Here is a 22,622-nt window from a genome sequence, read left to right as displayed (position 1 = left end):
CAAGTCGGATCCAACTCATAGTGACCCCTCCTTGGGTTTCCAAAATTGAAGCTCATACTATGCGAGGCGAGAATTCTGGAGTGTTATGACTGCCTAGGCCGAGGAACCCAGAGCTGGTGGGGAAAGGAGGTGTGGCTGGGACATCCCCAGGGACAATTACCCCATCCCTGCCTCTTTCGCCCTGCAGAGGCCTCGCCACCAGCCTGAATCCATTAGCGGGCAGGCTACCTGAAGCATTTTGAGGTCCGCCTCCCGCAGCGCCGAGTGCCTAGGGCGGACTACATTTCCCATTGTGCACCTCGGGTCGGGCCGAGAGGACGTCCCACTTCCCGGCCTAATCCAGGCAATGTTCACTGCTCCAGACAGATGATACCGTAGTTCATTTAGCATCTACTCTTCGCTTTGCAAAGCGCGTCTGTTATTGTCAACCCCCCCCCTCAGGGTCGCGGCTCCCGCAGAGTCTTTGGGGAACCCTGGTCCCCTCATCCTTCCGTCTTCCAGGTGCCCGGCCTAAGGGGTCCGAAGGAAAGTCTGAGACCGGGTTTATCTCAGGAGGACTTTCCCGCCTCCTCTGAGTCTCCATTGCAACCTTAGATGCGCAGCGGGGCTCTGGGAGGCTGGGCGGCTGGGGGCGGGCCTCGAGGATGTGCAGCCGCAGACTACAACTCCCAGGCCGCACCACGGCGGCAGCAGCGATTACGTCACGCTGGCACCGCCGGCGGCCCGGGGAAGCAGCCCGGGCGGGGGCAGGGCTGGGGCCAACCGGGAGGCCGGTGCAGAGGATGGGGGCTGCCCGGCCGCCCCGCGCGTGAAGAGGCCGAGGGGCGCACCACCCCAGCCCGGGGCGGGCGCCCCGGGGCCCCATCACCCCCGCCCCGCCCGGCGGCCGTGCCCCGGGATGCGGAGCCGGGGGCCGCCGGTGGAGTTCCAGGGGGTGAGAGGCGCGGGGAAAGGGGCCGCCTGCGTCCCTCGCCCGCGCCCCCACCGGCAGGCCCCAGCAGGAATTCGGGGGGCCGCACGACCAGGCGCTTTTAGCGCCCTGACGTTTGGGGGAGACAGGTGAACCCACCTCCCCGCACCCACCGTGGCCCGCCAGGGCAGCGGGAATTAGAGGGGACGATCCTGCCCTTTCCAAGAGGCTGTTTCTGGCTCCGCAGCCATGGCGCCCGGAAGCCCCCCGGAGCGCACAGGACCTGCCCCCCATCCTGGCGGCCGGGGCCCGCCCTCTGCAGGATCCCGCGGGCAGCCTGTGTGAAGCGGCCTCCCGCAGCCCCCGGCCCCTCCCCCATGGAGGAGGCGGAGGGGGCGGCGGCCAAGGACTGGGCCACGACCCCCGCGGGGCCCGTCTGGACCGCAGTGTTCGACTACGAGGCGGCGGCCGACGAGGAGCTGACCCTGCGCAGGGGCGACCGCGTGCAGGTGCTCTCCCAGGACTGTGCTGTGTCCGGCGACGAGGGCTGGTGGACCGGGCAACTGCCCAGCGGCCGTGTGGGGGTCTTCCCCAGCAACTACGTGGCCCCCACCGCGCCCGCGGGCCTCCAGCTGCCCCAGGAGATCCCCTTCCACGAGCTGCAGCTGGAAGAGATCATCGGTGTGGGGGGCTTTGGCAAGGTCTACCGGGCCCTGTGGCGTGGCGAGGAGGTGGCGGTCAAAGCCGCCCGGCTGGACCCTGAGCGGGACCCGGCAGTGACAGCCGAGCAGGTGCGTCAGGAGGCCCGGCTCTTCGGAGCCTTGAAGCACGCCAACATCATTGCCCTTCGGGGCGCCTGCCTCAGCCCCCCACATCTCTGCCTGGTCATGGAGTATGCCAGAGGAGGCGCCCTGAGCAGGGTGCTGGCAGGACGCCGCGTGCCCCCTCACGTGCTGGTCAACTGGGCAGTGCAGGTTGCCCGGGGCATGAACTACCTACACAATGAAGCCCCTGTAGCCATTATCCACCGGGACCTCAAGTCTATCAACAGTAAGTGGTCTGTTTACTCCGCAAAGCTCCCCTCCCAGAGCCCTGTGAGGCCAAGCCAAGTTGGTGGGGTACTAAGTGAGGAAGCAGTCTACCTGAATTCAGGGCTGGGTGGGGCAGGTCTTGCCCCATTAAGGGAGGAAAAGGAGGCTCAGAGGCAATGAAGGCCTTAGTTGCCTGCCTCGCTATGGAATCACCTTCCTTTCCGCATCTTCCTTTCACCGTGGGTTTGAACAGCCAACCTAATTTGCAGTCAAATGCCTTGGGCAGCATGCCACCAAAGCTCCTTATAGAGTCATACCAAACCAAACTCCCCGCCATTGAGTCAATTCCGATTCATAGCGACCCCTTTTTGGGTTTTCCAGGCAGTATCTCAACGGAAGTAAATTGCCCAGTCTTCCTTCCAAGAAGTGGCTGGTGGGTTTGAACCACCAGCCTTCTGGTTAGCAGTCAAATGCCTTAGGCACTGCACCACTAGAGTTCCTTATAGAGTCATAGTAGGTCAATAAATATTTATTCAAGCATTCCCTGCCACAGTCAGGACTCATGGCTATCACCATCCAACCCACAATGCCAGTCCACCAAGAAGAGGCAAAAGGAGGCTCCTTGGAAGTCAAGGTTTGTCAGCCTCAGCACCAATGATGTTTGGGACTGGCTAGTTCTTTTGTTATTTGCCTGCCAACCAGAAGGCTAGCAGTTCAAACCCACCAGCCACTCCTCGGATGGAAGATTGGGTAATCTACTTCCATAGTGATACCACCTGGGAAACCCAAGGAGGGGTTGCTGTGTGGCGGATGGGACTTGACAGTGCAGTGAGCTAGCTAGTTCTTTGTTGTGGGGACTGGTCTATTCATTGTTGGTTGTTCAGCATCATTCCAGATCTCTACCCACTAAGTTCCATTAGCACCCTGGCTTCCTCACCTTAAGACAACCAAAAATGTCTTCAGACGCTGCTAAATGTCCACTGTGTGGCAAAATGGGCCCCAGTTGAGACAGCTTCCTGGAGTCCTAGGCCTCTCAGGCAAACTGGAAACCATGAGAGAGGAGGAAAACGGCTGTGGGAGGGGCTTATTAAAAAGCCCAGGCTGCCTGGCCTATCACAGGCACTCAAGGGTTGATTGGTTGGTTGAATGAATGAATGAATGAATAAATAATTAATGACTGAGACCAATGGAAGTGCCCCCAGGGCCCACATCTAGATTAAGAAGCCTCATTGAGTCAGCAGAAGTTAATTGAGCACCTCAGAGTAGGAGCCTTGGTGGTTCAAGTGGGTAAGTAGTGACTGCTAACCAGGAGGTCAGTGGTTGGAACCCACCAGCCGATCTGCAGAGGTAAGATGTGTCAGTCCACATGTGCAAAGATCACAGCCTTGGAAATCCTCTGGTGCAGTTCTACTCTGTCCTCTAGGGGCGCTGTGAGTCAGAATCAGCTCCATGGCAACAGGTTTGGTTTGGTTTGGTTTTTGGTTAAATAGGAGACACTTGCCTGCTAACCAGACGGCTGGCGGGTCAAACCCACCAGCCACTCCTCGGAAGGAAGGTTGGGCAATCCTACTTCCGTAGTGATACTGCTTCGGAAACCCAAGGAGGGGTCGCTATGAGTCGGGGCCGACTGGACTGCACATAACAACAACAACAACAGGAGCCCAGCAGAGACCAAGACAGCCATAGTTCCTGCCCTTATAATACTCACAAACCGGAAGTCTAACTCATTCACTCCACAGATACATCCAGAGTGCCTGCTGTGGCCAGACTCTGGCCGGGCCCTCGGGGTACAGCAGGAGACAGTCCTTCCTTCCTCTCTCCTGTCCTTCCTGGACCCCAGCGCAGTCCCTTTCAGTCCCATGTTTGCTTATTCTTTCTTCATTCAGTATTTACCAGGCCAGAGCACGTGCTAGGCAAAGAGGAGCGATAGTGATCGGGCCCGTGTGCTTCTCTCCCTCACCCAGCTCACACCCAAGCCCCATAGGCAAGGTGCACCCATGGGCTCCCCTTTGCCCTCAGCCCTCCCATCTCTCTGCACCCTTTCCATTCTCCCTCTTGAAATGTGTTTGAATCCATCGTACTCTTTCTGTGTTTGATGCAGTGCCTCACCCCACCCCCACCCTACCCGCACCCCTGCCACCTGCAAACCCCTTGAACAGAGGGGCTTGGTCTGCCTTATGTCCCAGGCCCAGCATTCATACACCCACCACGTAGTTCCACGGACCACAGTGTGCCGACTCTGTCCCCGTCTGGGATGCTTCTGCTTTGCTGTGAGTTGCCTTCAGGTCCATTGCGCTCACGGCGACCCCATGTGTGGAGAGTAGAGCTGCAGGCTGTGAGCTTTCAGAAGCAGGTCTCCAGGCCTGGCTTCCGGGGTCTCTGAGTAGACGGTACGTCATTCTGCCGCGGAGCGACTAGTTGATTCAAACCACCAGCCTTTTGATGAGCAGCAGAGCACTTAAGCACTGCACCGACACTCTCTGACTGCCCCCGAAATGCCAGATGAACGGAGGCGGGACGCGCGCGCACGCGCGCACACACACACACACACACACACACACACACAGCATGCATACCCCTTTTGAAGGCCGAGGCCTCACTCCAGCTGATTCACAGCCAGCAGGCCGGGTAGAGGGCCTTCATGTACTCACAAGTTTTTCTGTAGCCAGTGCCACCTTCACAAAAGGCTGGCGGGCACTGGAGGCCGGGGCTTCCTGCTGGGGCCGTGGGACTGTTCCATGGGAAGATACAACTTCCCACTTTGACCCTCCCCCAAGGAGCCACTCACCTGATGCCACTCTTTGATTTGAGTCTTAAGCACTTGGTAGGTTGCAGGCAAGGCACTCTGGTGGTGGACTGTTGTATGTGCCGTGGAGTCAGACCCGACTCATAGCGACCCCTCCTTGGGTTTCCGAGGTGGTATCACTACAGAAGTAGATTGCCCAACTTTCCTTCCGAGGAGTGGCTGGTGGGTTCGAATGGCCAGCCTTCTGGTTAGCGGTCAAGTGCCCTAGGCACTACGCTACCAGAGCTCCCCTGGTGGTGTACTAGTTCAGGCATTTGAGTGCTAACCATAAAGGTCAATGGTTTGAACCCACCAGTGTTCCATGGAAGAAAGATGAGGCAGTCTGCTTCTGTAAAGATTTACAGCCTTGGAAACCCAATGGGGGTCACTATGCCTCGGAATCAACTTGGTGGTAGTGAGTTTGGTTGGAGGTTCTGGGCACTGTCTTAGGCTCTGGGATTACAGACATGAGCAAGGCTAGATTCCACCCTTAAGGAACTTACATCCTAGTGAACAGAGACAAGGTCCAGCCATCCATCCATCCATACATACCAACACTTCAGACAGGGGCTCTGAAGAAAATCCAGCCAGTTGAGGATGGAGCAGAGGGCGCAGTTTTAGGTTGGGGGACCAGGGAAGGCAGCGTCTGAGCAGAGACCAGAGCAGAGAGGACCCAGCCTTACAAAGAGCTGGGGAAAGTGGGAAAGGCACGGACGCAGGCCCTGAGGTGGGAATGTGCTAGCCTTGCTGGAGGTGGGGCAGGAGTGGGACAGAGGTGGAAGGAGGTGCGGTCGGAAAGGTGCCAGGGCTGGGTCCACGGGGCCCAGGGGCCACGGTGAGGACCCGGGATACTTTATTCAGTGGCGTGGAAGCCATTCGAGAGTTTTAAGCAGGGACTGACATGATCAGATACATATTTTGATTTCGGCCTAGCCTAAAATAAACACAGAAGTAAAGTGTTAAGACCATGGGGCGTTCCATCCAGCACAGGGTCACCACACAGGGAGGGGTGGTGCAGTCACAGGCTGGGAGGGCCCAGGAGGCTTCCAAAGCCAAAAAGCAGACCAAACCCTCTGCCACCGAGTTAAGTCCCACTCAGCAACCCCCATTGGGTTTCCGAGGCGGCAATTCTTTGAGGAAGTAAATTGCCCAGTCTGCCTTCCGTGGAGCGGCTGGTAGGTTTGAACCACCAACCTTCCAGTTAGCAGTCAAATGTCTTTGGCAATGCATCACCATTTTCCTCCCAGCTGTAAGAATGAGCAGGATTCCTAATGGCATGGCCTTGGGGAGTTTACTGATCTGTCTAACCCTCAGTTTCTTCATCTGCCTGATGGCATGATAACAGAATTGCTTCATTCTTCTTCTTAGTGGGGAAAGAACCAGGGATGGTGAAAGATGAAGATGAGACATAGACCATCTCCTTGGAGACATTGCACTAACAGTAGTAGCTAACTTTGAAAAGACCTAACTATGCTCAAGGAGGGAGCTCTGGTGGCGTAGTGCCTAAGGCATTTGACTGCTAACCAACAGGCTGGCGGTTCAAACCCACAAGCCACTCCTCGGAAGGAAAATTGGGCAATTACTTCCATAGTGATACCACCTTAGAAACCCAAGGAGGGGTTGCTATGAGTCAGACCCGACTCAACGGCAGTGAGTTTGGGTTTGTTGTTGTTGTTGTTCAAGGAACTCTGGCTGTGTCGTGGTTAAGGCATTTGGCTGCTAACCAAAAAGTCAGGGGTTCGAACCCACCAGCCACTCCATGGGAGAAAGATGAGGCAGTCTGCTTCCACAAAGATTTACAGCCTTAGAAACTGAATGGGGGTCACTATGAGTCGGAATCAACTTGATGGCAGTGAGTTTGGTTTTTGGTTTCAACTATGCTCAGGCAATAAATCTTGACAAAAGCCTTTTGAAGTAAATACGGCTGTCCTCATTAACAGAAAAGCAAGGTTCTGGGTAAAAAAAGATACCAGACTGTGCAGGTAGTAAGTGGCAGAGCCAGGTTTCAAAGCCGAGCCACACTCTACATTCGAGGCCTCTGGTGGGAGGTGCTGGAATATCAGCAGTTAGGGGACCACCGGGCTCTGATGACAGAACTAGTTCACGCCTCTTGCCCCGCCCTTTTCTCGCTCAGTTCTCAGAGCCTCGGTTTCCTAGGCAGGGAAACAGGTGCTTGTGATTCGTTCATGAAAGGCATTCAGCCAGCTGCTGTCGGCTCAGCCTGGACTGTGGCGACCCCACGGCTGTCAGGATAGAGCTGTGCCCCACAGACTCTGCTGCACGGGGTTTCAGTGGCCGGTTTTTCAGTCGATTGCCAGACCTTCCTTCCGAGGCACCTCTGGGAGTAGCCAAGCGCCTTTACCATCCGTAAAGGGTTAGCCCAGACCTTGGCATGTAATAGAGCCCTGATAAGCATTAGCCGTGATTACTGTTAGTCTTGGTGATAACCCTCGGCAGCAGATAAACTGGGACCATTGAGTTCTTTGAGGGACGTATCAGTCAGCTTCTGCCATTTAACAAACCAACCCCAAATCTCAGTAGGATGAAACAGTAATGGGCTGTTACTGCTCATATAGTTTTGGGGTGGCTGGAGGGTAAGCTGATTTCAGCCAGGCTCTGTGCTAAGTCTCTCCTCTTCCCGGGCCACCAGGTGAACCAAGGCAGGTTCTCTTGGCGACAGAAACACAAGAGGGCAAGCAGACCCGCTTGTGGTCTCCTGAGGCCTGGGCTCAGAGCCGGTACTCAGTCACTCCCGCCTCACTCTATTGGCCAAAGCAAGTCACGTGACCAACCCAAAGTCAAGGGGTAGAGAAGCCCACTGTGCCCCCTTAGTGTGAAGAGCTGGGGCCATTTGTGCAATCCACCACCAACAAAACAACCAAAACACAAACTCACTGCCATCCAGTTGATTCCAACTCATAGCAACCCCCATTGGGTTTCTGAGGCAGTAAATCTCTACTTACTTTACAGAAGTAGATTGCCCTATCTTCCTTCTGCAGAGTGGCGGTGGATTTGAACCATCAACCTTCCGGTTAGCAGTCAAATGCCTTAGACACTATATCACCAGAGCTCCTTCAGTCTACCACATGGGGTGACAAAGATGAAAGGAAACCATGCTTGTGGTTTACAGTTTGCACTTTTGGGGTGACTGGGAATTCAAGGCCTGGACCAAGGAGGGCCAAGGCCACAGCTGGTGACCTCACTGGGCTCACGATAGCCCATGATGGAGTCAGGAGGGTAGGGGACCCAGGGGAGGCTCCCCCCCAACATGGAAAGACATGGGGGTTCCAGGCTGGGAAAGGAGCTGAGGCAGAGTCGGGGCAGAGGACGCGTCCGAGTGGCTAGGTCTGCAGCCCAGCGGGTCTGGACTGACCCACTTCTCTCCCCGTCCACAGTCCTGATCCTGGAGGCCATTGAGAACCACAACCTCGCAGACACGGTGCTCAAGATCACAGACTTCGGCCTCGCCCGTGAGTGGCACAAGACCACCAAGATGAGTGCCGCGGGGACTTACGCCTGGATGGCCCCGGAGGTCATCCGCCTCTCCCTCTTCTCCAAAAGCAGTGATGTCTGGAGGTGCTGAGGGGCGGCCTCCTGAAAGCAGGAGGAGGGTGGGTGGGGCCCAAGGACCCAGGGGGCGGGGCAGCCTCCACTGCAGCCAGGATCTTGGCCACCTGGCAAAGGGACCGGCTGCCAAGGTCAGACAGCACATAAGGGCCAGAGCAGTTATGTCCTCTGCTGGTGGAAATAACAGCTGAGGAGTGACTTGGAATGAAGGCAAAAATTCCCAAGATCCACAGGTAGGCTGTCAGCACTAACAGGCCCCCAGGAACCGTCCAGGAGGCTGCCCCCATTGGTCAAACCAGGAAACTGAGGCCATTCATTCATGCTGGGTTCTGGGGTTGCAGCAGTGAACAGAAATAGACAATGCTTCCTGCCCTCGGGGATAGTAAGTAAATACACAAGAAGCTGAAACAGCCTTTTTTAAGAAAATCAAGAATTTTACAAGATAAGGAGATACACCAGAAAAAGTCTTAGATAAGGTAAGGAACTGGGAGTTTGGAGAGGAACCGGAGGCTGCTTTGGGTTGGGTTGGGTGATGCAGGAAGGCTTTTCTGAGAAGCAGTACTCTAGTTGAGTTAGTGGCAAGGAGCCAGCCACACAGAGTCTGAGGGCAGGCGCCTCCCGGTCAGAGGGAGCTGCCACCTCCGAGGCCTCGAGTGAGAGCAAGTGTGGTGCATTCCAGAAGCAGCAAGGAGGCCGCATGGCCAGAGCCGAGCAGGGAAACAGGAACAGGGAGGAAACGACGTAGGAGAGAGGACCGGAGGGTCTTGGCCGTGAGGGAACGGGCTTCGGGCTTTATCCGCAGTGCGCTGGGAAGCCAGCAGAGGCAGTCACCAGTGGCACTAGCTGGCTGAGCATTCTGAAGTCCCCTCGGCTGTGTGCGGAGGAGGGGCCGTAGGGGACAGGCAAGGAGGCAGGAGGCTATGAGGCTGTCGATGGTGGCAGAGAAAACGTCACACCCCAAGGCCTCCCTACTTACTATCCCTGTCCATCCCCAGCCAAGGCTCCAGAAGGACCAAGCAGCAAATTAATGGGTTTGCCCAGAGACAAATCCGACCGGAAGTTTCTGGCTCAAACTAGAGCAGAATAGCCCTTTGGGAGAAGTTCTGACCAGCTTTACAAGCAAGCATCCGTTTTTGGTACCAAACATTTATTGGGGCTTTATTTCAGCCGCAAGGAACAGAAAACCCAAAATAAGAACAAGACTGGCACTGTTTCTCTCATGAAAAGCCCAGGACTGACAGGGTGCCCCTGGATCCCAGTCGGGGTCCTGAACAGGGTGTGGTTGACCTTGGGCAGGATGGGTCTTCCTTCCATGGTCCCACCCTGTACTCTGGATGCTAAGTGCCCGTGGCTCCTGGCCACCGATGTCTGTAGCACTCCCAGACACACTCAGTCCCCCAGGCTTCCAGGGACATGGAGAGATATGCCACCTCCAGGTGGAAACTACTTATTTTCCTCCATCACCGCACGGTGTAATCTGGCGGCTTGAGCTCCAGCTTTTTTATTCACGGGTTCCAACAAGTAGGAAGGAGAAAAGAGCAGTCGTTTTTAAGGACACTTCCTAGAAGTTAGTTGGACACATCCTCCTCCACGCCACTGGTCAGAATAGTCATGTGGCCACACGTAGCTGCAAAGGAGGATGGGAAATCCCTTGAGACAGCATGTGCCCAGCTCACATTCCAGGGCTGTTACTGGTCAAGAGGAGGAGACTGCCAGCTGCATAAGGGCAGGAGTTTTATCTGTCTTGTCCACTGCCGTGTCACCAGTGCCTGGCACACAGTTATGCAGGAGTTTTATCTGTCTTGTCCACTGCCATATCACCAGTGCCTGGCACAGTAGGTGCTCAATAAGCATGTGTTGAATGAATAAATGAGTAGATGTTGATGGAGAACAGGTATCTGCTGCATGTTAGGCACAGCACAGAATGGTGCGCTGGTTCCGGAAGGATGCACAGCTTACCAGGGAAGACGGACACGCAGTGATTGTAGCTCAGTGATGTACACTTTGGTATTATGTAGCCTTTAAGAGCTCTGTCATGGGCGTCAGGCAGCTCTGATTCCAGATGTGGCTCCCTCGCTGACTAGCTGTGTGACCTTGGGCAAGCCGTTTAACCTCTCTGAGCCTACACCTGCTCACCAGACAAACTGGGGCTACACCATACTTTCTGCTTCACAAACCCTTGTGAGGATCACTGAGAGTGCCTACGTGGTGCCTAGAAGGAGTGCTCGATACACATTAAATAGCACTGACATGTTTTTCTTCAGAGGCAAGTGCCTCCGAAGGTCCTCTAACCCAGCTTTGGAGGCTGTGGGATTAAGGAATACTTCCTGGCAGAGGGGCACTTGAGGCTTAGAGGACAAATAGTTACTCAAAAGGAAGAGTGCTCTAGACAAAAGGAACAGCATGTGCAAAGAGCAGAGGTTAGGAAGGACAGGGCTCGTTCATTTGTTCAGTGTGGCTGCCAGCTGGAGTAGGGCTTGGTATTGGGTGAGAGCGTGGAGAAGCAAAACTGCTCAGTCATCAAAGGTTGGGACTAAGCAGAGTGGGTTTGCCCAGTAGGCACAGAGGACTATCTAAAGGTTTTCCGGCAAGACCGAGGGACGAGAGATATCAGAGAACTCTTGGCCACTGAAGGTCAAATCAAGTTCTTGGGGCCTCATCCACCTGGAGTGAGTTTTGGGGTTGGGGAGGCCTCCCGTGGGAGGGGGGCAAGGCTGGAGTGTAGGTAAGGCCTGGGGGAGGCCGAGCTTCACCCTCCCTCTCCTCCACCTGCAGCTTTGGAGTACTGCTCTGGGAGCTACTGACGGGTGAGGTCCCCTACCGCGAAATCGACGCCTTGGCCGTGGCCTATGGAGTGGCTATGAACAAGCTGACGCTGCCCATCCCTTCCACATGCCCTGAGCCCTTTGCCCGCCTACTGGAGGGTGAGCAAGGGCCCTGTGGAGTGGGTAGGCTTAGTTTGAGGTAGCAGGATTCCTCAGGCCCAGACCTCTTATCTTTATGAACCCAGCCATCCCAGGGACCCGGGATTGAGAGAGAAGGGCTTGGAACCTCTCAGACCATGAAGAGTTCCCCCACGGTTGGCCCCAGGGGCCCCTCAGACCCTTGTTCTGCCAGACCCACAGCTCTTAAGGGCAGCCCATTAGGAGTCATTGGCCCTAGAGATTCCCTGATTGTTGGTTCAAGTCCCTCCTTGGGGAGAAGGCCCTTGGGTTTCTCTCCACTGAATGAAGTAGTACGGCCAGGAGCTTGACTCTGCGTCCTTCCCCAGCTGTGCGAAAGCAGTCTGTCCACAGTTCCCTGAGGTCTTGCTTCCTGCTGAGCAGGCCAATTCCCTACAGCATGACCACTGCCCACCCCAAGCCCCACCACTGTCCTCCCCCTCCACCCCAGAGTGCTGGGACCCAGAGCCCCACGGGCGGCCAGACTTCAGCAGCATCTTGAAGCGGCTGGAAGTCATTGAACAGTCAGCCCTGTTCCAGATGCCACTGGAGTCCTTCCACTCGCTGCAGGAAGACTGGAAGCTGGAGATACAGCACATGTTCGATGACCTCCGCACCAAGGAGAAGGTGGGGACGAGGTGGGAGGGAGGGAGAAGATCCCTTCCCCTGAGCTCTAGTCTCTGAATCCATGCAAGGCCAGTGAGCCTTTTTTGCCTATTAAGAAATGACAGCTCTCCTGTTGGATTAGTAAGAAAAAGGCACCCTGCATTGAAGTACTTACAGGTGATACTGCATGATGTCTGAGATGGGCTTTAAAATTCTACTGCAGCAATGAAGGGAAGGAGGGAAGAAGAAGGGGGATAAATGAAACAAGATTTGCAAAGTGTAGTTAATTGTTGAAGTTGGATGATGGGTACATGGGGACTCACTGTTCTCTGCTCTTGTGGACATTTGAACTATTCTTAAATGAAAAGTTAAGTTTAAAAAAGAAAAAAACTCACTGCCATCAAGTTGATTCCAACTTATAGCGACCCTCCATTGGGTTTCTGAGGCAGTAAATCTTTATGGAAGTAGACTGCCCCATCTTCCTTCTGTGGAACAGCTGGTGGGTTTGAACCGCCAACCTTCTGGTTAGCAGTCAAATGCCTTAGGCACTGTGCTACGAGAGCACCTTTTGGAAAATAAATGGGGGGGAGAGAAAAGGAACCCCTTTCTTCAGACTAACACAGCCCCCTGCCCTGGCACCCAACTTGGCTGGTGAAGTGTGAGCTGGACCTTGACCCCAGCTTGCCCCGCAGCGCGTGTCCCCGGGCTCACTCGCAGGGCCCCGCCCAGCTGAGCCCACCCCGCCCTCCCCCCACCCACTGCACCTCCTCCTCAGGAGCTCCGGAGCCGAGAGGAGGAGCTGCTGCGGGCGGCGCAGGAGCAGCGCTTCCAGGAGGAGCAGCTGCGGCGGCGGGAGCAGGAGCTGGCAGAGCGCGAGATGGACATTGTGGAGCGCGAGCTGCACCTGCTCATGTGCCAGCTGAGCCAGGAGAAGCCCCGCGTGCGCAAGCGCAAGGGCAACTTCAAGCGCAGCCGCCTGCTCAGGCTGCGGGAAGGCAGCAGCCACATCAGCCTGCCCTCCGGTACCTGCCCACCCCGAGCATCCCCGGGGGGCCGCCGGGAGTGTCCTAGCCTTAACCCACCCCTGAGCATCCCCCGGAGGCTGCTGGTTAAACTCACTCCCTTCAAGTCAAGTCGATTCTGACTCACAGCGCCCCTAGAGGACAGAGTAGAACAGCCCCATAGGGTTTCCCAGGCTGTCAGTCTTCACGGAAGCAAAGCCCAAACCAAACCCAGTGCCCTGGAGTCCATCGGACTCACAGCGCTAAAGGACAGAGTAGAACAGCACCATAGGGAATCAGCCTAGTATTGGGCTCTCAAGGCTTAATTGGGTTCAGACTCATTGGTTTTTGTTTTTTTTAAACAAAGGTGGGGGGGGGCGGGTATCCATCCATAATGTCTGGGCGGCGTCTCTCTGTGCCGCTGTAAGCCATTGCCTCTCAGGGCCTACAGCAGCACCGCCCAACAGAAACACATACAGACCACATGCCTCGTTGTAAGTTTCTAGGAGCCATGTGTAAATTTCTAGGAGCCATGTGGAAAACCTTTATGTCAAGGAACAGGTGAAGTTAATTTTAATAATTTATTTAACCCAATAGACTCAAAATGTTATTTCATGTGTAATCAATACAAAAAAAATTGTTGAGACCTTTCACCTTTTTTTTAAAAACCTACGTCCGTGAGATCCAGTGTGCATGTTATATTTCCAGTGCGTCTCACACTCCACCTTCATCGAAGTCCTTGACCTGGCTCTAGATCTCACAACTTCTGCAGCTGGCACAGGGGGTACACACACCCAAGTTACCCCAAAGACACTTAAATGCCTCCACTAACTGAACAGAGTATCAGCTTTTAAGTTCAAATTGATTGAAGTTCAGTACCATTTCAAGTCCAGTCCCTCAGTCACCCCAGCTTCATGTCAGGGCTCAGTGACCACCTATGGCTAATGATCCATGAGGGATGGCAGGCCTGGAGCCCTAGTGCATCAGGGAGGGCTTCTCCCTCCATCAGGGAGGGTATCATGCGAGGCCCCTGGAGGGCTTGTGGAAACAGGTCAACCCTGGGCCTCCCCCTGGAGGTGCTGGCTCAGGTGGGCCAGGAACCGGCCGTTCCACCAGGCCTGCCATTGCTGCTGCTGCTGTGGGTCTGGGGCCTGCCTGGAGGCTGGTGCACTGGGCGGGATGCAGCACGGTGGTGTTCCCACGCGAGCATCCCTTCTGCACTTCCACAGGGAGGGGGAAGGATTTGCTGAGGGAAGTCGCCCTTCCTTTGCAGGCTTTGAGCATAAGATCACCGTCCAGGCCTCTCCAACTCTGGACAAGAGGAAAGGATCCGACGGGGCCAGCCCCCCCGCCAGCCCCAGCATCATCCCCCGGCTGAGGGCCATTCGCTGTGAGTGTCCCCCAGCCCCGCAACCGGTCAGTCAGTCAACAAACTTCCTGGAGTACGTGCCTCTCCCCGTACAGTGGGCAACAAAACAGCATGGTCCCTTCCCCCATTCCCATCTGGGAGACAGACCGTAAACAGGTAAACCAGTAAGCAGGATATTTTCCAGAGTGGTTGGCACGTAGACGAAACCAAAGAAGGGAATAAAAGAGAACGGTGACTGTTGAGGCTCCTCCGAGGAGCTGAGGTTTGAACAGGGACCTGTATGGTAAGGGGCTAGCGTGAGATCAGAGGGTATAGGGTCCTCGGCAGAGGGGGCAGATGGGCGGAGGCCCTGAGGTGGACACAGGTGAGGGCTGTGTGTCGCCAGGACGGGCAACTTGACCGCAGCAGTGTGTGCGGGGGTTCGTGGTCAGGGCCCAGGTCACAGCGGACCTCGTAAGCCAGGGTGCGGAGTTTGGGAAGACCCTGCGGGGCTCTGAGGAGGGCAGTGACACGATCCAACTGCCCCTTCCCTCTGCTGCTGTGTGGGGTCCACGTTGTAGGAACCGGTGGGATGAGGGGGTGGGATCAGGGTGGGGGACAAAGCCACAGATGGGGACTCCGTGGTGGAGGAAAAGCTCTTGGGGTTTAGAGATGGACTGAAGGAGGCAACACCACCTCCCCAGTCAGTGCACCCCGTCACTCAGCCCCTCTACCCAGCCACCTGGTGGGATCAGGCCCAGGAGGTCAGTCTAGTGGGGCCCTCGGAGGCCAATCACAAGCTTGCAGTGTAGTCTATACTATGATCAGGATACTGTTCCAGTGTAAGGAGCCCTGGTGGTGAGTGGTTACGGCATTTGGCTGCTAACCAAAAAGGTTGGTGGTTCGAGCCCACCAGGTGCTCCATGGGATAAAGATGAGGCAGTCTGCTTCCATAAAGATTTATAGCCTTGGAAACCCAGTGGGGGTCACTATGAGTCAGAATCAGGGAGTTTGGTTTGCAGTTTCCTTACCAGGAGCTCTGGTGGCGCTGTGCCTAAAGGCATCTGACTGCTGACCAGAAGGCTGGCCGTTCAAACCTCCTCGGAAGGAAGACTGGACAATCTACTTCCGTAAACATTTACTGCCTCAGAAACCCAGTGGGGTCTCTTTGAGTCGGAATCGACTCAGTGGTGGTGGGTTTGGTTTGGGTTGTTTTGGTGCCAGTTCCTACCAGTGCGGTCGGAACAGAAGGGAGAACAGCTGGCTGAAGGGAACTGCCCACTCCCAGCTGGAGGCTTAAGGGCGAAAGGTCAGCCAGGCCCAAAAGGGAACGGAATTGCAGGTGAGGGGAACAGCCTGTGCGGAGGCACGGGAGGTGTCACGGCGCCTGCCTGGGCGTCTCCGACACGCACTGTGTGCTCCTGGCCTTCACTCCCTGCCCCACACCTGCGGCTCTTCCGGGGCGCTCCAGAAAGGTCGGCCACAGGCCTTGGCGTTCACTGCTCCCTCTTCTCCTTCACTGTCTCTGTGGCTCCCTGCCTCACCAGTGTGCACCCCAAGATGTCTTCCCTGACCCGGCCCCTCACCTGTTCTGTGATCCCCCAGTGAGTCCCCTGCTAACAGCCCACAGCTATAGCTCTATCAGGACGGGGCTTTTTGTCTGTCTCCACCCACTAAGACATAAACCCCACACAAGCAGGGCGTCTGTCTGTCTTGTCCGCTGCTGTCTTCCCGGCACCTACAGCAGCACTCAGGACAGAAACGTTGTCATCAAGTCAGCGCCCCACTCCTGGTGACCCCAGGAGTGTCAGTAACTGAGAAGTAACTGAATGGTCGAAGGGTTAGGCTGTGAGGAGTGATGACAGACGAGGCTAAAGAAACTGGCAGGAAATGGCTTGTGAAGGGCCTGGGAGGTGAGGCTGCTGAGCTGGGGTGGAGCCCTGACGGCAGGGGATGGTGTGGAAGGGTCCTAGCAGGGAAGGCGCTTGACTGGCCTTAGAATCCTGGGCTCTCCAGGGAGGGTGGGTTCAAGCCAGCTGGGGCGACTCTCCAACACCCAGAAACCAAGCGGCCTTTCCCCACCCAGTGACCCCTGTGGACAGTGGCTGTGGCAGTGGCAGCGGTGGCGGCAGTGGGACATGGGGCCGCAGTGGGCCCCCAAAGAAGGAAGAACTGGTGGGAGGCAAGAAGAAGGGCCGGACGTGGGGGCCCAGCTCAACCTTACAGAAGGAGCGGCTGGGCGGAGAGGAGAGGTATTGGCAGCGGCTGGGACCCCCCAACACACACACACCCTGTGCCCCCTCCTTCATCAGGCCCAAGGCAGCCATGTGGCTGACACCCACCCCCATCTCACTGCCCCCTGCAGGCTGAAGGCCCTGGGGGAAGGCAGCAAACAGTGGTCATCAAGTGCCCCCAACCTGGGCAAGTCCCCCAAACACACCCCCATCGCTCCTGGCTTCGCCAGCCTCAACGAGATGGGTAAGGGGGTGAGGGCCCCTGCTGAGGGAGGAGAAGGGGATGCCCCGAGGCCACAGGGCAGCATACTGTGGGCAAAGGAGTGAGCCATTGGGCAGTCGCTGATGGGGACAGGGGAGGTCCCCTGAGGTTCACCGAGCGTTCCGAGGAAAAGGGGACAGTCGTTCCTCGGGTGTGGGGGTCATTCCCAGGGGTAAGAGGGAACTTCTGGGAGAGGAAGATTCGAGAATAATGCTTCGTGGGAGGTGGTGGTGTTGCTGTCCCAGCGGTCATCGGGGCATCCTCCAAGTCTCCAGGGCAAGAGGCCAAGCCCAGAGTCGAGTGACCCCCTTTCCTCTGCAGAGGAGTTCGCAGAGGCGGATGGAAGCGGCAGCGTGTCCCCTTCGCCCTACACCACCCAGTCCTACCTCTCGGTGCCTCTGCCGCCCGAGCCTTCCCCGGGGACCACGCCCCCTGCGCGCACGGTGCACGCCGCGCGGCGGCGCTGCGAACTCGCCCTGCTCGGCTGCGCCACGTTGCTGGGCGCCGTGGGCCTGGGCGCCGATGTCGCCGAGGCGCGCGCCGCCGACTGCGAGGAGCAGCGGCGCTGGCTCGATGGCCTCTTCCCTCGCGCCGGCCGCTTCCCCCGCGGCCTCAGCTCCCCCGGACGCCACCCGGGCCGTCGCGACGACGCGGCCCCTGGCCCGGGCCTTGTGTCCTCCGCCACCCTCGTGTCGCTGTCGTCAGTGTCGGACTGCAACTCCACGCGCTCGCTGCTGCGCTCCGACAGCGACGAGGCGGCGCCGGCCGCGCCCTCCCCACCGCCCTCTCCCCCTGCGCCCACGCCCTCGCCCAGCACCAACCCCCTGGTGGACCTAGAGCTGGAGAGCTTCAAGAAGGACCCCCGCCAGTCGCTCACGCCCACCCACGTCACGGCTGCGCGCGCCGTGAGCCGTGGACACCGGCGGACACCCTCGGATGGAGCGCTGGGACAGTGGGGGGCGTCTGAAGCCGCAGCCCACGGCCCTGGTGAGTGAGGGGCCCCCAGCCGAGGTCCAGTGTCCAAACCCAGCCTCAACCCACCTGGTACCAGGTGGCCGCCTCCTGGTTGGCATAGAGAAAGGACTGTCTCTGTGTCCCTCTGGCCGTCACTGCTGGGCGTGCTGTGGGTCCCCCAGGGACTGAGACCCCGGTGGCAACGCTAGTGTCCACAAAGGGCCAGACAGGTGAGGTGAACATCAACAAAAGTCACCACCCCCAGTTGCTGTTGAGCAGGACTCACGGGGACCCCTTGGGAGTCAGTGAACCCTCGTGCGTCACGGGCTCCAGGGGCCGATTCCTCAGACGGAGGTTGCCAGGCCTTTCCTCCAGGCACCGCCTGGTGGACTCTGGTCTCCGTCTGCCCCCTAGCAGCTGCGTAATCACCATGGCTGATGACACCCCCGGTGTGCCAGGCACTGCTGTGTGTGCTTCCGGTCATGAACTGCGCTGCGTTCTTGGACGCGTCATTGTTTGACTGACTTCTCACCTTTATAGTCAGGCGCCGATATCCCCCATCAGAGACGGGGCCACGCCTAACTCTGCTCACTGCCACTGAGCATCGCGACTCACAGCGACCCCTCCTTGGGTTTCCGAGGCAGTATCTCTGCGGAAGTAGATCACCCAGTCTTCCTTCCGAGGAGTGGCTGGTGGGTTTGAACCGCCATCCTTCCGGTTAGCAGTCAAACGCCTTAAGCACTACACCACCAGAGTAAGGGGGACATATAAACATGTGCCATTATATAAACTATATATGTATACACACACACACACTCTGCAGAAGGAAGACTAGGCATCTACTTCCGTAAAGATTTACCACCTCGGAAACCCAAAGGGGATCGCTATGAGTTGGAATCGACTTGCTGGCAGTGGGTTTGGTTTTCTGTAAATGTTTTTGGAAGTTGATTGCCTCATTATCTTCCCGCGGAGCGACTGGTGGGTTTGAACTGCCAACTTTCACCTATGATGATGGGGCAATCTCTTTCTGTAAAGATTTATCGCTTTGGAAACCCCAAGGGAGTCGAGATGAGTCGGAATCAACTCACTGGCAGTGGGTTCGGTTTGGTTTTTATACGTAGACACCTTGGTATGCGTGTCTTGGGGGTACGGACTGTAGGGTCTACGTGTGAACTCGCCCAGTGTTAGCACTCAGGAGTGATAAGGTCTCTGGCTGACAGGCAGCAAGCCTACGGGCTGTGGAAGGTGAAGGAACTTGCCAGAGGCTCAGGGGCCGAGTGAGCCATTGACAGTGCCCGGGGCTGAGCTGCAGGCCCCACGGGGATAGGCTGCCGGCAACAACCCTCCCGGAAAAGCAGGGCTCTGCAGAGAAGCCCCGATCCTCGTGTGAAGCACCCTCTGCCCCACCCCACTCACCTCATGATTCTTTCTCCTCAGGCCCTCGAGACCCCCTGGACATCCCCCGCCTGCCCGACCCCCAGGCCCTGTTCCCGACCCGCCGCCGGCCTCCCGACTTCCCCGGCCGTCCCACCACCCTGACCTTTGCCCCGCGGCCCCGGCCGGCTGCCAGCCGCCCCCGCCTGGACCCCTGGAAACTGGTCTCCTTCAGCCAGATGCTGAGCCTCTCGCCGCCCAGCAGGCCGGACACTCCGGAGAGCCCCGGGCCGCCCGGCGTGCAGCCCACGCTGCTCGACATGGACATGGAGGGGCAGAGCCAGGACAGCACTGTGCCCCTGTGCGGGGGCCGCGGCTCCCACTGAGGCCTGCCCGCCGCGCCCGCCTGCTCATGAATGTAGCCCCCAGGCCTCGCCCAGCCCCCCGAGCCACGAGGCGGGGGAGGCCCTGGGCAGGAGACTATGTATTGGGGAAGGGGGGGAGGGAGCCACTTAATTTATTCCTTTGTACCTGCAGCGAGGGGGGAGGGTGGGCAGGGATACTCAGGGACAGGGCATCATGAGAATTTGGCACAGAGGCAGCATTAAAGGTGACCCCTGCCCCCTACTGCACTTGGCTGTGTGTCTGTCCCGGCCCAGGCCACACCCCATTCTCCTTCCAGAGCCATCTCTGAGTGTCTGAGACCTAGGGCTGAGGCCCAGGCTCGTGTCCCCTCCTGGTCCCCACAAGACCACCACACAGAAAGGTTATGGTCACCAGTGACAAGTGCTTTACCACGGAACGCGTGAGCCAGAGGGCAGTTACATGGTGGGGTGGGGAGAGGGCGGGTCCCCCGGGTGGCCTCAGCCAATCGCATCCCGAGTCCGGGCCGCGGCCGCACTGTCTTCCCGCTGGAGGCTGCACCGGCTCATCTTCAGCTGAGTCAGCTGGATGTAGCGGAGGACATTGGTGTCTGCAGGGCCGGTGTTCAGGCGTTATCGGGTGTCCTAGGGCAGCGGGTGGCATCCACGCCACCTCGGCTCACACCCCTATTGTCGCCAGTCTTCAGTGGCTCCCCAGAGCCTTCCCCCCACCTGGCCAAGGGTGTTCCCGCTCACCCTTTTCTCCCTCCATGCACCACGCCTGGCACGGCTGGAACCGCCAGAGCCCTGTCACAGCAGAGTGGAGCTGTCCCCCACATCTGTGCCCTGCCCTCGCCAGGAAAGCTGCCTCTCAGCCTCCTGCCCCATGTCCAGGCGTCCTCCCACGGCATCTGCAAGGGCCTGCTCGCGAAACCACTGGACGGGCAAACAAACCCTGCCTTTTGCTCTTATTTATGAACAGTGGGTGTTCAGCCTACACTCACACACACACACACACACACACGCTGCCTGGGATCTCCCAGGGGCTAGGAACAGGCTCTGCTGCCACCCCACCCCCAATTCCTGTCATTGCCTCATGGGGTCCGCCACCAGCAAGGGCTCCCCAGTGGTGGCTGGGTGAGCGTATGAGCGAACAGGTGAGTGTCAGAATGGATGAGTGAGCAAGCAGCTGAGTGGGGGATAGTGAAGGAGATGAGGGCGGATGGGTGGACAGCTAACAGCCGGGGAGGTGAACGGCAGATGTCCTGGCTGGGTCGGGGACTGAACGGATGAGGGTGGCTGGGCTAGGCTTAGAATGCTGGTGAGTGGACAGGTGCAAGGCCGGGGGGTGATGGCTGAACGAGCGAGCGGGGGTGAATGGCATGGAAGGAGCAGGTGGATGCAGGGGGAGTCGGAGAGAGAGAACAGTGTATTTCTGGAGGCAGTTCTGTGACAGGAGCATTCTGCTTCCCTGCCCTGGTCCCCTCATAGGTACTTACTTTAAATACCTACACACTCAGCCACATGTTTAAGATACACCACGATTACAACCACTTTCCTTAATCCTCTTCTATGTATAAGGTACTATCATTATCCCCTCTGGAGACAGTCCTTGTCCCTGTCCTCTCGGCTCTGTCTCCCTTTCCGGCCGGAATCCATCCCTCAGCCCTGCCCTCGCCCCACCCCTCACCTGTGGGCTCCCGGCTTCGGGCCTCCTGCAGGTAGCGCAGCGCGCGGGGGTAGTCACCCAGGTGGTAGAAGGCTATGCCAGCGCGGTAGGTGGCCTTGAAGTTGCCCTGCTGCTTCTCCAGCACCTTGAGACAGTATTCGCGCACACGCTCATAGTTCACCAGCTCTGACTGCAGCAGGCAAGCTGTGGGGACACCGGCCCGGACTCTCAGAGCCTAGCGGCATCGCCAGACTCTGCCTGAACTCCAGGAGCCTGGCTTAGCCTGCAGGGAACCACTGCCCTGCCCCAGAGCTGAGCCCAGCCCAAAGGATCGATTGCTCAGACCAGCAGGAGGCGCCAATCTGCTGACCAGTAAGAATAGACTCAATCTGCGCCGCCGCCAGAGGGCGCCAAAGACACGCCCAGGAGCGCTCGGGTGATTAGCGGGGCAGTTTCAGTAGCCAAGAGTCTTAAGCGCCGAGGTGAGAGCTGGGGCCCTGAATGGCTGAGCCAGGGTAGACTTTGCTCACTTTAGGTTCGCCGGTGGCAGGAAAGAAGGACTCAGAGGACACGGGGGCTGAAGACCCGGGTCAAAGCTCATTTGCTGCACCCAGGGCCCTCTATCAGGAGACTCTGTGGTCCCTACATCCCCAGCCCTCGCCCTGACCGATCTGAGGTCTCCTCCCCGGCCACAGCCCCGGCCCCTTCAAGCCTCCAGCCCCCTCCACACGTGCCCCTCTACGCCCCCCGACGGCCCCGTACCCGTGAGGGAGTCGTAACACTCCACCTCCGTGTTCTCCACCAGGCGCCGCTGCTCCTCGCTGAGGCGGGCGGGCCCCGGGCTGGTGGCGGGCCCAGGGGCGGGGGCGGGGGCGGGCAGGCCGCCAGGGCGGGCCCCCTGCGCCGCCTTCAGTTGCAGCAGTGCCCGGTGGTACTTGCCGATGGCTTCCCGGAACTTCTTCTCGCGGTAACAGCGCTGGCCCTCCGCCTTGAACGCCACGGCGGCCCGCAGGCTGCTGTCGAGCGCCGCGCCCAGGGCCCCCGACGGCTCCGGGGCAGCACCGGGCCGAGCTGAGCCATGGCGGGAGCCCGGGCCCGGCGGCGAGAGCGCGGGAGGTGGGCGCGGCGGAGGCTCCGGGGCAGCGCTGAGCATCAGCACCGGGGACAGCGCGCCGCGCTGCATTGTGGGAAACTCCTGCGGCCGCTGCAGCTACCGCATCGCCCCTCGTGGGGCCGGTCCCCACCCTTTCTCCGCCCCCGCACCTCCGGCAGCTGACTCCGTCTGCCCCCTAGGGGTCTGGAGAAGCCCCTCAAGACGTCCCCACTCTCACCTTTCAATCAGCCCCGGTCCCAGTTCTGCAGCCAGCTTCTCTCTCTTCCCAGTCCTTCATCTTAACCCTCCTGCCTGCTCGCCTCCCCCAAACCCAAACCTGACCCTTTCTAGAAGGGAAGGACAAGTCCGGGGAAAAGACCAGGAAGATATCAACCTCGTGGAAAGCTGGTTTCAGCCCATTAACCATTTGACGTGTTGGATAAAAACACAAGATACGGACTCAAACTCCCTCATTCAAATCCCT

The 22,622-nt window shown here is 58.0% G+C and overlaps 2 protein-coding genes across 2 annotated transcripts; one reads left to right on the top strand and one right to left on the bottom strand.

Moving 5' to 3' along the window:
* Positions 1-1,287: 1,287 nt before the first annotated feature.
* Positions 1,288-19,400, top strand: MAP3K10 (mitogen-activated protein kinase kinase kinase 10). Its single transcript, XM_007942989.1, has 10 exons — positions 1,288-1,960; positions 8,122-8,302; positions 11,069-11,217; positions 11,687-11,862; positions 12,617-12,863; positions 14,116-14,232; positions 16,277-16,442; positions 16,556-16,668; positions 17,008-17,673; positions 19,078-19,400. The coding sequence occupies exons 1-10, from the start codon at positions 1,288-1,290 to the stop codon at positions 19,398-19,400; spliced, it is 2,811 nt and encodes a 936-aa protein (XP_007941180.1).
* A 477-nt stretch (positions 19,401-19,877) lies between these two features.
* On the bottom strand, positions 19,878-22,228 carry TTC9B (tetratricopeptide repeat domain 9B). Its single transcript, XM_007942990.2, has 3 exons — positions 21,808-22,228; positions 21,067-21,249; positions 19,878-19,987 (listed from the first exon to the last, which is right to left on the bottom strand). Exons 1-3 carry the CDS (start codon positions 22,226-22,228, stop codon positions 19,878-19,880), a joined length of 714 nt encoding a protein of 237 aa, XP_007941181.1.
* Between the last annotated feature and the right edge of the window lie 394 nt (positions 22,229-22,622).

Source organism: Orycteropus afer, unplaced genomic scaffold, assembly GCF_000298275.1.
Source record: "Orycteropus afer afer isolate SDZICR_OR568_19922 unplaced genomic scaffold, OryAfe1.0 scaffold00099, whole genome shotgun sequence".
In the NCBI taxonomy this organism is placed as follows: Eukaryota; Metazoa; Chordata; class Mammalia; order Tubulidentata; family Orycteropodidae; genus Orycteropus; species Orycteropus afer.
Note: the sequence above shows the minus strand (reverse complement) of the source record. Positions and strands in the feature narration are given on the sequence as shown.